Source organism: Balaenoptera musculus, chromosome 12 (genome assembly GCF_009873245.2).
Source record: "Balaenoptera musculus isolate JJ_BM4_2016_0621 chromosome 12, mBalMus1.pri.v3, whole genome shotgun sequence".
NCBI classification, from domain to species: domain Eukaryota; kingdom Metazoa; phylum Chordata; class Mammalia; order Artiodactyla; family Balaenopteridae; genus Balaenoptera; species Balaenoptera musculus.
In genome coordinates, this window is record NC_045796.1 from 73,859,783 (window position 1) to 73,872,730 (window position 12,948).

At 37.2% G+C, this 12,948-nt stretch overlaps 1 protein-coding gene across 2 annotated transcripts in view; it reads left to right on the forward strand.

The window, feature by feature from the left end:
* Window positions 1-12,948, forward strand: part of UBE3D (ubiquitin protein ligase E3D) — a 145,653-nt gene that overhangs the window by 29,529 nt on the left and 103,176 nt on the right. For both annotated transcript variants that reach the window (XM_036871954.1, XM_036871955.1), the window contains exons 5-8: window positions 113-182; window positions 8,402-8,471; window positions 9,493-9,601; window positions 12,678-12,841. In XM_036871954.1, the coding sequence (XP_036727849.1) occupies window positions 113-182; window positions 8,402-8,471; window positions 9,493-9,601; window positions 12,678-12,841 (413 nt within the window). The remainder of the gene's footprint in view (window positions 1-112; window positions 183-8,401; window positions 8,472-9,492; window positions 9,602-12,677; window positions 12,842-12,948) is intronic.

A 12,948-nucleotide genomic window follows, 5' to 3' on the forward strand; every position in this document is an offset into this window, starting at 1 on the left:
ATGGCAAAATAAAATGTAAAGTTCAATGTATACTCTAGAGACCATGTTAAAATTATATATTCCTTTTAAGAAAAGCTGAATGACATTTAAATGACATTTTTCTGTTCTACAGAAACCAAAGGCAAATACCAAAGTAATTTGTAAGCGTTGCAAGGTAATGTTGGGAGAGACTGTGTCATCAGGTAAGAATTTCATAATAAAAAAGCCAAAATGATTGCCTTCTTGTTAAAAAAAAAAAAAACGGTAGAAGGAGATTTTATAGGAAATATATATGAAAGACAACTAATGCATGTTGTAGAATTGATGCTTTTAAAAATAGAAATCAACTAATATATCATCCAATATGCCAAGAAGTTTGTGTATTTTGACCTTTGTAAGTACATAGTACTGAGTTTTAAGCATTAAGAAGTTGGGTCATTTTCAATATTTCATATCTTCTTTGTAGATATAAAGCAATAGTATAAAGCTTGTACTTGGGTCTATCTTAAAGAAGATTGGAGCTTTTTTCTTAGTACAGCTCCACAGTCAGAAGAATTGGTTGCCAGAGATGATGGAGGAGATGCTTTTCCTGGCTGTTGTCTGCCTCAGGGCTGTGTTTTGAGGCTTGGAGGTTGGGGGTGCAGAGAACCTGTTGAAACATTCTGAGTTTTATACTCTCTTCCTTGTTCTTTTTTTTCCAATAGCGTTAATTATATTTTACATAAAGCCTATGTTATACCACTTTCCAATATAATAATGAAATCCTGATAATTAAAATGCATCACTCTTTAAAGATATGGTTTAAAAATGTCTAGAGAGCTCCAGCATGCTGTGTTAGCTTTGTGGGTGAAGAATAATTGTTTTTAATAGAATTAATTAGAAGATGTGAGTTAAGTGAAACTATTGTACTCAAGGGAAGGCAGATGGTGGCATTTTTTTGTTTGTTTTTTAAGATCATCAGAGTCTCATAACTTGCTCTGAGAGAACAGAAAAGGAAGAATGAGTAGTAGTAAAGGATGCCACCCTCAATGTCATTTTTGGAGAATGAAAACAAGTCCCTTAAGCAATGACTTAGAAAATCTTAAGGCTTCCAGTTTAAATAAGGTGAATTGATTTTTTTCATGCTTTTCTCTCCTCCCTGAAGCCCAGTTAAAATGTCAGTTAAGGAATAAAAAAAAGAAGGACATCCACAGAGACAAAGAGAAATGGGGAGGAAACAATGATGTGAAATAGAGGTGTAAGCAAACTTTTTTTGGAAGCTGTAGAGCTGAGATGGCTAGGAACACACTTGGCAGTGTGGAGGAAGCTGCAACCTTGGTGTCTGCAGAAGACCATTTAGATAAGGAGTGAGCCAGTTCTCACTGCAGATCCCCAGAACTGGCCAGAGTTTAGAGGTAGCAGGTAAGAGGGACAAGGGCCTGAGAGCAGGATGATTAATGCCAAGTTTGTATATGGAGCCATAAGATTCCTAAGACTCTTTCTCTCCTTGCAACTTGCTTATGCTCTCAAGGTAAGAGATTGGAGCAGCCTTTCTTGGAATAAGGGAATGGAAGTGTACTAACCAGAGAAAAGATCTGCAGACACTGATTCTCAGGAGTCGTGTAACAGCAAAAAAGTGAGCTTATATTCAGCCATCCTACTCTCAACAAGCCTCATATCTACACACAAGAGCTCCCTCTCAGCATTTTACTACCTTACACTTAAATCTGAATAGATTGCTGAGAATCAGTAAATGTTAAGAAGAGTCCAAAGCAAATAAATAATCAAGTAAACAGAGTAGACGCATTGAGAAGAAACAAATTATGTATAAAACAGAAGAAAATATTTTTAAAAACCATAATAAATGTCCTTGGAGAAATGAAATAATATTATCTCTATAATTCGGAGAATGTCGAATTAAAGATGTAATAGCTTGAAAAAACTAACCAAAGGACTGGAAAATAGAATTAAGGAACTATTTCAGAAATAAGGACCAAAAGACAGAGGTTGAAAATTGGAAAGGAAATTTCAAAAAAATGATCATGTAAGTTTCCTGAGGATAGGAATATTGTCTATCTCATTTATCATGATAACCACAGTATTTAGATCAATATCTGGCACATAATGGGTACCCAGTAAATATTTGTTGAATAAGTGAATGAATTGAGCCTTTTAGGGCATCCAACATCTAGCTAAGAGAAATTCTAGAAAGAGAGAATAGAGACAGGGTGGGGGAAATTATCAAAGAACAAAAATACCAAAAACACATTAAAAAGGTATTTCCCAGAGCTAGGGCTTAAGTTTCTCAACTGAAAGAGCCCACTAAGTGTCTCATATAATTAATGGAGGGGTGACAGGGAAGCTACTTAAAGCCACGTAATTGAGTGCTTTCCAAATGCCAAAGATGAAGTTTCTAGAGAGAAAAAAGCAGGTAATATACAAAGGATTAGGAATTAGAATGGCACTGAACTTCTTAATAGCAGTGTTGAAAGCTAGAAGACAATGAAGAATGCCCTCATAATTTAGAAGGAAAAAGATTTTCAACCCAGAATAATTCAGTAGACAGTCAAACTGTCAGTCAAGTATGAAGATTATAAATACACATTTGGAAATACAGGGTCTCAAAACATGGACCTCAAAGTTATATTTTCCTTAGGAATCTACCATAAGGTGTGCATCACCAAAACTAGGGATTTAACCTCAAAAGAGAAAGTGTGGGATTTGGGGAACAGATCGTTCAACACAGGAGAATGAGATAAGGAAGTCCCAGGGTGAGGGATGTACAGCAGGCATTACAGCCTGGATTGAAGCAAGGGGAGAGAAATTGTAATAAAGACTTTTTCAGTTATACACTGAAACTGGTAAATTTGTTGAATTGTTTAACCACATGTAACAAATAATCTTGAGACAAGCCATTTCATCATATGGGAAGAATTAACTAAAGGTGTTTGGAAAAACTAAACACATGAAAAAGAAAGCAGTTATGCGCTGCAGGAAAACAGAAGATTGAACAAAAAAAGAAGCACTTCCATGGTATCATTATGGGCACAACAATGTGAACACTGAATATCAATTTAACCAAAAATCTTTATGATGTAATATATAAGTATATTAGTAGGTCATTGTATGTGAATATGTGTGTGGGGTGATGTAAGAGAGCTATATCCACATCTACTCTAAAAGTAAATTAGTAGGACTCCAATTCCAAAAATGGTGGCATAAAGAGAATGGATAGTTCTACTCTGTAGGAAACAAGTACTGAACTGTACAAGTTCAGAAGAACAGCTACTAGAAAATAACCAAAATGAAGCAATGATTTGAGAGGTGTAGTTATCAAAAACTGCTACTGCCTTGGGTTGGAAGGGCAAATTTGTGACCTTTTTTGCTTGGGATCATTGTCATACTTCACACGACCCCCCAAACTTGGGCAGGAAAAAAAACACAGCTTTATTATCTATAGGTGGTAGGTTTGGTTCAGGGTAGGCAAAGGAGAAAGTAGAAATTTAAGAGGGATATTTTGGAAGCAAGAGGGCCGTGGAGGGGCTGAGCTGATAACTTCTTAACCCGGCTCTGGCTGATTGCAAAACTATACACGCATACAATAGATGCCAGGGAGTCCAGTAAGAATTGAAAGCTTGGGGAGACCAGAAAATTTGCTGTGCCTTGGATTGCATTCCTCGATTCACACACAACCTGGGCAGCAGAAGATGGAAGCCGTAATGGCTTGAGGCATTTGAGCAGAACCTCTCGCCAAATTTGCGTACAACCAAACTGTGCAGAGATAGTGAATACTCTCTAGGGAGTCAGGCTAAACAAAATAGAACTGAGCAGAGACATTAGTGACTACACACCGTGGGAAGACATATTTCCCGGTTTAAGTCCAAGCTTGGTAATTGACCTATAAACAAATTACCCTTAAAAGGACAAAGCAAGGGACTGCCCTGGTGGCACAGTGGTTAAGAATCCGCCTGCCAATGCAGGGGACACGGGTTCGGACACAGGTTCGAGCCCTGGTCCAGGAAGATCCCACATGCCGCGGAGCAACTAATCCCGTGCACCGTAACTACTGAGCCTGCACTCTAGAGCCCACGAGCCACAGCTGCTGAGCCCGTGTGCCACAACTACTGAAGCCCACACACCCTAGAGCCTGTGCTCTGCAACAAGAGAAGCCACTGCAATGAGAAGCCCACGCACCACAACGAAGAGTAGCCCCCGCTTGCCACAGCTAGAGAAAGCCCGTGCGCAGCAACGAAGACCCAACACGGCCAAAAATAAATAAATAAAAATAAATTAATTTTTAAAAAAAGGACAAAATCCAGAATTGGTACAATGTATTACATACAATGTCCTACTTTCTTACAGAAATTATTAGCCATGCAGAGAAAGAGAAAGGAGTGACTCATACTCAAGGAAAAAGCAGGACTCAATAAATAGGTGCTGGGTAAGCACAAATATTAAATTAGGAGACAAAGATGTTGAAGTAGCTAATTATAAATATGGCAAAGAATTAAAAAAAACAAGAAACAAAAAACCTCTTGAGTGAACTAATAGCAAATCTCAACAAATTGGAAACTTCAGAGAATGAACCAGTTGGTAATTACAGAGCTGAAAAGTACAATAACGAAAGAAAAATTCACTAGATTACTAAAACCTCATATTTGAGGTGACAGAAGAAAAAAAATGTTGAACTTGAAGATAGATGAATAGAAATTAACCAATCCAAAGAACAGAGAAAAAATTCTCAAAATGAAGAGACTGTCAGAGATTTGTGGAACAATATTAACTGTTTCAATAAATGTGTAAGTGAAGCTGTAGAAGGTGAGGAGAAAAAGAAAGGGTCAGGGAAAAAATGTAGAAAAAAAATGGTTGAAATCTTGTCAAATTTGGTGAAACATTTTAACTTTTGGGTCCAAGAACTACAGTGAATCTCAAGTAGGATAAACACAAAGAGCATTTCACCCAGGCACGTTGTGGTCAAACTGATAAAAGCCAGAGGTGAAGAGAGAATCTTGAAAGTAGCAAGAGAAGACAAAACATCACATATAGGGATTTCATTAAGAATTAAGGCCAACTTCTTATAGAAGTAATGACAGCCAAAATACACTAAAATGAGATATTCAAAATGCTGGGGGAGGGGCTTCCCTGGTAGCGCAGTGGTTAAGAATCTGCCTGCCAATGCAGGGGACATGGGTTCGAGCCCTGGTCCAGGAAGATCCCACATGCCGCAGAGCAACGAAGGCCATGCACCACAACTACTGAGCCTGCGCTCTAGAGCCTGTGAGCCACAACTACTGAAGCCCACATACCTGGAGCCCGTGCTCCACAACAAAAGAAGCCACCACAATGAGAGGCCCACACACCGCAACAAAGAGTAGCCCCCGCTTGCTGCCACTAGAGAAAGCCTGCGCGCAGCAACGAAGACCCAACACAGCCAAAAATAAATAAAATAAATAAATTTATTAAAAAAAAATGCTGGGAGGAAAACAAACAAGAACACCTTTCATCTAATCTATATCCAGCAAAGCTCTCCTTCAAAAATGAAGGCAAAATAAAGACATTTTTATATAAACAGATGGAAATAATGCATTACTAGCAGACAATGCTAAGGAAAGTTCTTCAGGCTGACAATGCTAAGGAAAGATATGGTAATTGGAATCCACAGGAAGGAATGAAGAGAAGATAAGTGGAAAATATGTGGGTTAATTAGCACAAAAGCAAACTCAAAAGAGGTTAGCATAAAATTGAAAACCACCTGTTCCCTGCCATTTGCCAGTTCTTTAAAAGTAGAACTTTTGATTGCTTTGAGAAGTAAGGACAGAAGTCAAAGACTACACAAAGTAAGAACCTAGTAGGTGACTGTACAAAAACATGAGACCCTGAATGGCCGTACCATTCACCTTCACACAGTAAAGGTGAATCAGAAGTGAAACAAGCCTGTGGAATTACAGACAGGTATCAGTTCTTCGGGACATTAGGAATTTCAAGTCTTTAACTTAGTCTGTGTTGAACTAGACATAATGCCATGGTCCTGGGAAAATCAAATGCAAGTCACCTCTGGAGGAAAATACCTTCACTGTAAAACTCATATGATTCCCGCAAATAATTTGTCAAGTACAGTGTTTACCATACAACCAAACATAAATAAGCACACAAGTAAACAACATCCATCCACAAGAGCTAACAAAAATAGCAAACAATAGAAACAGACTTATGTTATTGGAATTATCAGACGTAAACTGTAAAACAACCATGCTTACTATTTTTAACAATACAAAAGACAGGTTTGAAGATATCAAAAGGAAAAGGAAACTATAACAGTAAGCATATTTGGAAAAGAATTTCTAAAAAATTTCTAAAAAATATAATTGAAATTTAAAACTCAGTGGGTAGTTTAACAGCAGGTTAGGTACAAAGTGGAGAATGAGTTAATGAACAGAAGATAGATGAGAAGAAAAATCTGTAATCCAGCACAGAGACACAAGAAGGTAAAAAATATAGAAGAGAGGGTAAGAGACATAAAACACAGAGGAGATCTAATGTATGTTTAATCAGACTTCTAGAAGGAAAAGAGAAATAGAATAGAGCATAGGCAATATTTGAAGAGATAGTTGCTGAGAATTTTGCAAAAATGACAAAGAACAACAGTTTGTAGTTTGAAGTCCAAAGAATTCTACTTAGATGAGGCCCAAGTAAGAGAAATAAAAAGAAGTCTATAGCTAGACACATCAGGGATACTGCAGAAAAATAAAAAAAAGAAAAGAAAATCTTAAAAGTGACCGAGGAAAAATGACATCATCTTCAAAGGAACAGCAGAAATGGAGGTTTGAAGACAGTGGAATGAAGTGGAATGACAGTGTGCACAAAGGTTAAACACTGCTAACCTAGGATTTTATATCAGGAGAAAATGTCCTGATATGAAAGAATCAAGACAAAGATAAATATATTCTCTGTCAAACAAAAGCTAGGATAATTCAATTCTAATGGTCTGGTTTCTTATGAAAAAAAATTTTACCTGTATATTAAGTAAAAGAAAATGATCCCAGATAGAAAGTCTAAGTTCAAGAAGGATTGGTAAAGAAAGTGGTAAATATGTGGGTGACACTAAATGAATGTTAACTGTGTAAATCAATAATACCTTGTGGGATTAAAATTATGGAATTAAATTATAGTTTAACAACAGCTGGGACAAAAGGGATCACTTTATAATGTTAAAAGGTTCAATTCTGCATCTAATAACATGACTTCAGAATAGTAAAGTGAAAAATTGGACTTCAAGGGGAAATGTATAAATTCATCATCATGACTCTAGATATATAATAATCTGTTAAACTTTTAAATTTGTTTTTTTGCCTTTTTCTGTGTGTTATACTGAGCAGTTGTAAACATTTATAGAAAATCTACAAGGAACAACTTGCCATCTTATTAAAACAATTAAAAAATTGTTAGCACAGCATTTTTAATGACTGTATATAATTCTCTTGCCTAAATGTATAGTTGTTTATTTAATCCAACCATCCGCAATTTTTAGAAATTTCAGTATTTTTCTATTAATATTATAAGCACCTTAATAGATAAATGTTACAGATATCTGTGAGTAATTCTTTGAGATAAATTTTTAGGCATTTAATTATGGTGTCAAAATATATAAACACTTTTAAGGCCTTCACCAAATGGCTTTCCAGAAATTTATTATTTGCACTCCTGACAGCAGAATGTGAGTAGGTGTATCCAATTCTCCATATCTTCATTGCTGCTGCACTTTATCATTCAAAAATATGTTATTTATTTGATGCTGAAAAATATTTTAATTTCCATTTCATTACTAGTGGGTGAACGTTTTTCATGGATTTTTAAAAAAATCCAAAATGGTTATGTTTATATTCAGTTCTATTAAATATTCAGTTTACTGTTTAAATTTTTCTGTAAATGAAGGGCTCAGATAACCAGATTTGGTAACAATTGCACATTAATCGACTCAGTGAGATTCTGGGTAAATATTAACGTGAGGTTCGCAGCTTCTGTTCATGGGCTTTAGAATACTGTGATTAAGAAGCCTTTTTCAGTGACTCCTAGTTTTGTGGCTACTCTGTAGAAATGAGGAAACCAGGTGACTAACTTTTAGGTGAGTGGGCTATGGCTGTGATGTGACGAGTTACTATAACCTTGCTTACATGTGAGCAGAGTCTTACTGCACCAGGCTCACCTGGCCACGTGCTCTGCTAAAACAACGCGGCGTTATCTGAAGTCTCAGACTGTCTCCTTGTAGTCATCATTGCTTTGTCTTCTGACACTAAGTCATCTTTGGAAAAGTTTTACTAAATGGTAACTGTACCAGTGTAACGAATATTTGGTTTGGAATGTCTTAATTTGAAACTAGCGTGTCCACAACAGAAATATTAATGTATTGGGGAGATCTTTTAATATTCTTATTTTTTGTTTCTAGAAACCACTAAGTTTTATATGACAGAGATAATTATCCAGCCATCTGAAAGAAATTTCCCCATCATACCAAGGTACAAATAGCTAATTAAGTGTGTTCTGTAATTTCACATGTAAGGAAAGATAGGTATTTGGGAATTATTAATTATAACTATTTATTGTAAGTGGTTATTTGGGAATTCATTTTTATTTATACCCCTCTTTGTTTGGAAAGGAAAGATAAACGTCTTTGGAAAGGTTTTTAGGTAGTGGAACCAAACCACAGATATGAAAGATTTGAGGATTTATTTATGGTTTGCTTCCATAATGGTATAGACAAATGTGCTCTTATAAATCTTCTAGTTCTGAAAGTTTTTTTGTGTTTCTTTTTATGTGCTAGATACCCTAGGTTTTATAATATAATCATCAATAGGTTTTTGAGTAATTATTTCTGGTTTTAATTTAACTTACTTGAAACATGGGTTAGTTTTCAAATGACTTGTGTGTTTTTAAAAAGAATGTTACTTAGCCACTCAATCCATTAGTGTTTCTTTTCTTAGAATCTTTTTAGTCTTGCAAATGAAAGTTAACTGTAGTATGTCTTTATTTCAGCTAATTTATTGATGTCTAAAAATTAGGGCTCTCTGAATATAACCTTGAACTTTATCCTCCTATAAATACTTTGATTCTGTACCTCAGATCTGACCCTCTGAGGGGATACAGATGGAAAACATTGGAGATAATACTGTCCAACGTTTGGGAGGAAATTTCTTACCTTCTTTTTTAACTTAGTTATGCACTGTTGAATGTGCCACAGCACAAATGGATTATTGACTTGTCTAACAGTATTTTTTTCTTTAGTGGGGGGAATAGTTAGGTTTGGGGTGGAAAATGTATTAAGGATCAAAGAATGGGTTATAGGAAGACTGGTGCAAACGCAAATACATTACAGTAGATTAAAATTAGCATAGGTTGTGAGGGGATGGGCAGCATATAGAAAAGTCCAGCATGCACCCACCTCTGCCTTACAGGTGCCCTGTGGGTATTTTTGGCTCATCCTGCCAGGTAGAGTTATTACTAGAGGCACATTGTGAAAACTCGTTTGTGTTCAAACAGGTCTCAGTTTGTACAGAGTGTTATTGCCCAGTGCCTGGTGGAACTCTCCTCTGCTAGAAGCACTTTTAGATTCACTCTTCAAGGACACAACGGCAAAACGTACATCTTGGTAAGAAATGATTTCACCCAGCTCTTTGTAGCCTAGTAATCCAGGGTCTCAGAAATTCTTTGGTTTTTGTCATTCTTTTTTCTTAATTCTCGGGTCTAGAAAATAAATGATGAAAAATTGAGTTTTTAATCTCAGTTTAATTCACAAATCAAATCCCCTTAATTGAACAAGTGATTTAAGTGCCTCTGCATGCTAGGTACTAGGGATTTAGAGACAACTGCAACCTGATCCCTCTGTAGAAGCTCATGCCACAAGATGAAGTTTTTCTACTCTTAGTTTTTAATGGCTTTCTTGGTCAGTGTAACACAATTCTGTCTTTCTCACTTTTTTCCCCATTTGATACTCTTATGGTTAAAATACGTTCTGTTGCTCCTGTTTTTGTTTTTATTGTTTTGTGTGTGTGTGGTAAGAACACCTAACGTGATCTACCCTCTTTACAGATTTTTCAGTGCACAATACAGCATTGTTAGTTATAGGCACAGTGTTGTAGAACCGGTCTCTAGAACTTACTCACCTTGCCCAACTAAAACTTTATACCCTTTGATTAACAACTCCCCATTCTTCCCTCCCCACAGTGCCTGGCAACCAGCATTCTACTTTCTGCTTCTATGAGTTAGACTATTTTAGATTCTTCATGTAAGTGGAATCATGTAGTGTTATCCTGCTGTGTCTGACTTGTCTTATTTATCATAATGTCCTTGAGGTTCATCTGTACTGTTGCATATTACAAGATTTCTTTCTTTTTACAGGCTAAATAATATTCCATAGGGTGTATGTACCACATTTTCTTCATCCATTCATCACTGGTGGACAGTTAGATTGTTTCTGCATCTTGGCTATTGTAAACAGTGCTGCAGCGAACATGGGAGTGCAGAGATCTCTTTGAGATCCTGATTTCAGCACTTGGATGTTTGAGAAGTAGTAGCAAGTTTTGGAGAAAAGGCTCCGCAGTTAGCAGAATCATCCCCTACACGTACCACAAGCATTTAATATTAAACTGCTCCTGTCAAAAATAGCATTCTGCAGAAAACAATTGGGGACATAATGTGAAAATCCAAGATCGAGGGCCCCCGTCTCTTCTCTGCCTCCACGCCTGTTTTATTCAACCAGTAAACATATATTGAGCACTTCTTATTTGAAAGACACTGTCCTGGGTGCTCAAGATAGAACCAAAATGCCATTGAGGACCTCGCAAGCTAATAAGGGAGCACGGTAGCTAAAAGGAGAGAGGGATTGAGGTGGTTATTAGGTGTTGCTCTGTGTCTGTCCATCCGTCACAGGGACCACATGCTTCTCTAATTCCACATAATTTCTATTCAAAGCTAAAATATTTTCTAACTCAGGTTGATACTAAGTATACCTCACAGTCCTAGTCTGAAATCAGTCTTATTTTTTTTTTTCACCTTTTTTTTCGGCCATACCGCGCACCTTGCGGGGTCTTAGTTCCCTGACCAGGGATCCAACCCGTGCCCTCTGCACGTGGAAGTACGGAGTCCTATCCACTGGGCCACCAGGGAATTCCCTTAATTTCCTTCTATTGCAAAGTTTTCAAGTTGAAAATCAGGAGTAGGAACTTTTTAAACTTACTGCTAATGTATATTTAAATTAAAATTTTTTTCTTTTTTATAAAAGTAATACATTCTTGAAATACATTCTGAAAACATGAAGAACATAAAAGAAGTGGTAGTTCCCCTGTCTTGTCCCCTCTTCTGCCCCGCTGTGTCATACCATCCAGAGGTAATCATTAACAGTCTGACATGTGTACTTCATCATTCTTTTCCCTGTTTACACTTCTATGTACATACGCCCACAGGTATTTGTAAAAATAACATAATGATGTGATTAGCATCGTTCTTCAACATGCATTCTTCACACAACCAGGTATCATGAGGCTTGTTTCTTGTTAGCGTAAATATGGATTGGACTCTTACTAATGAGTAGAACTCCACTGTATGGCCGGTAAAGACAGTGCTGCAGGGAAAATCATCTTTGCACATGTATTTTAGTACTTCAGAAACAGATCTTTCTCATCTTATGCAGTATAGGAATTTGTGCATTTTAAACTCTGATAATTATCACCTGTAAAAAGTTGGACTAATTTATCCCTTATGAACATCCTTTATCCCTTATAGACCTTCTTGGTGCCCCCCCCCCCATGTCCCCTCTCCTCAGCTGGTCCCCCCCTTTCCCATTGCTGAGAATGTTGCCTGCTCACAGCTCACAGTCATCCTCTTCTCCAGAGACTTGTCCCATCCTGACAGATGCTGCCTGGCCCGGGAGTTTCCTGTCCTCCGCCGTCCCCCACCCCTGCCCTACTCAGCCCAGTGCCGATGACCCGACCCTGGGCTACAAAACCTGCCATCTCCTGTCTCAAGATGGGACAGACTCTGTAGGTGGAATTCAGGCTTCAGAGCTCCCTGTGAGATCAGGCTGAGTCCACATTGTTGGCTACCCTGCCTTATCTTCTTGACCTCCCTCCCTTTCTCCTGAGAGCATTTCCTCAGTGAATCACCTGTGTCCAAATCCCAAAACAGTCTTCCATGAGCAACATGTGGCAGTACCTGCTCCAAACCCCTCTTCTGAGCTGACTGTTATCAGTCTTTTTGTATTTGCCAATCTGATAAGTGAAAAGGGGTGGCACAAAATTTTGCATTTCCTTATTACTAGTTGTGTTAACATTTTTATATATTTATTGCTTATTTCTTCTGTTTATATTCTGTTCAATTCTGTTCATATTCTTCGCCTGTATTTCTCTTGGGCTGTTTTGTTGGGGTTTTTTTCCCTTATTGATTGCCAGGAGCTCTATATATTATGGATCATAACTTTGTATGTATTAAGTATTTTCTCCTAATCAGTTGTCTTTTCTTTAAAAACTTTATGTTGTCAGTGGCTCTACCAAAGGTTATACTTTGAGAGGCTTACCCTACTTAAAAGTTATATATGTGATATTTTTTCTGGTGTTTTATAGTTTTGTCTTTTTTTTTATGGTTTTGTTTTTGTTTTTTTGAGTGGTGGTATGAGGTATGAATAGGGTTGTGATATTCTTGTACTTGGACTTCTCTCTCCATGTCTTTAGCTATGGCTTTTAAACTCAGACAGTTTGGTGATTGAAGCTTTGGAAAGTTCCACAAGTATCAAAAAATTCCCTCTGTTGGAAGACTTATTGAAGGCCGATTCCAGTTCTGCCTGGAATGCTGTCAAGGTCCTCTACCAGCCATGCATCAAAAGCAGGAATGCAGAGTAAGTCATGCTTTGGTTTTCTCCCTCCACATTTGTTTTCGTTTCTGTTGCCACACTGGTGTTAAGAAATTAAGGAATTAAATGGGACTGTACCACTTCCCTACTTG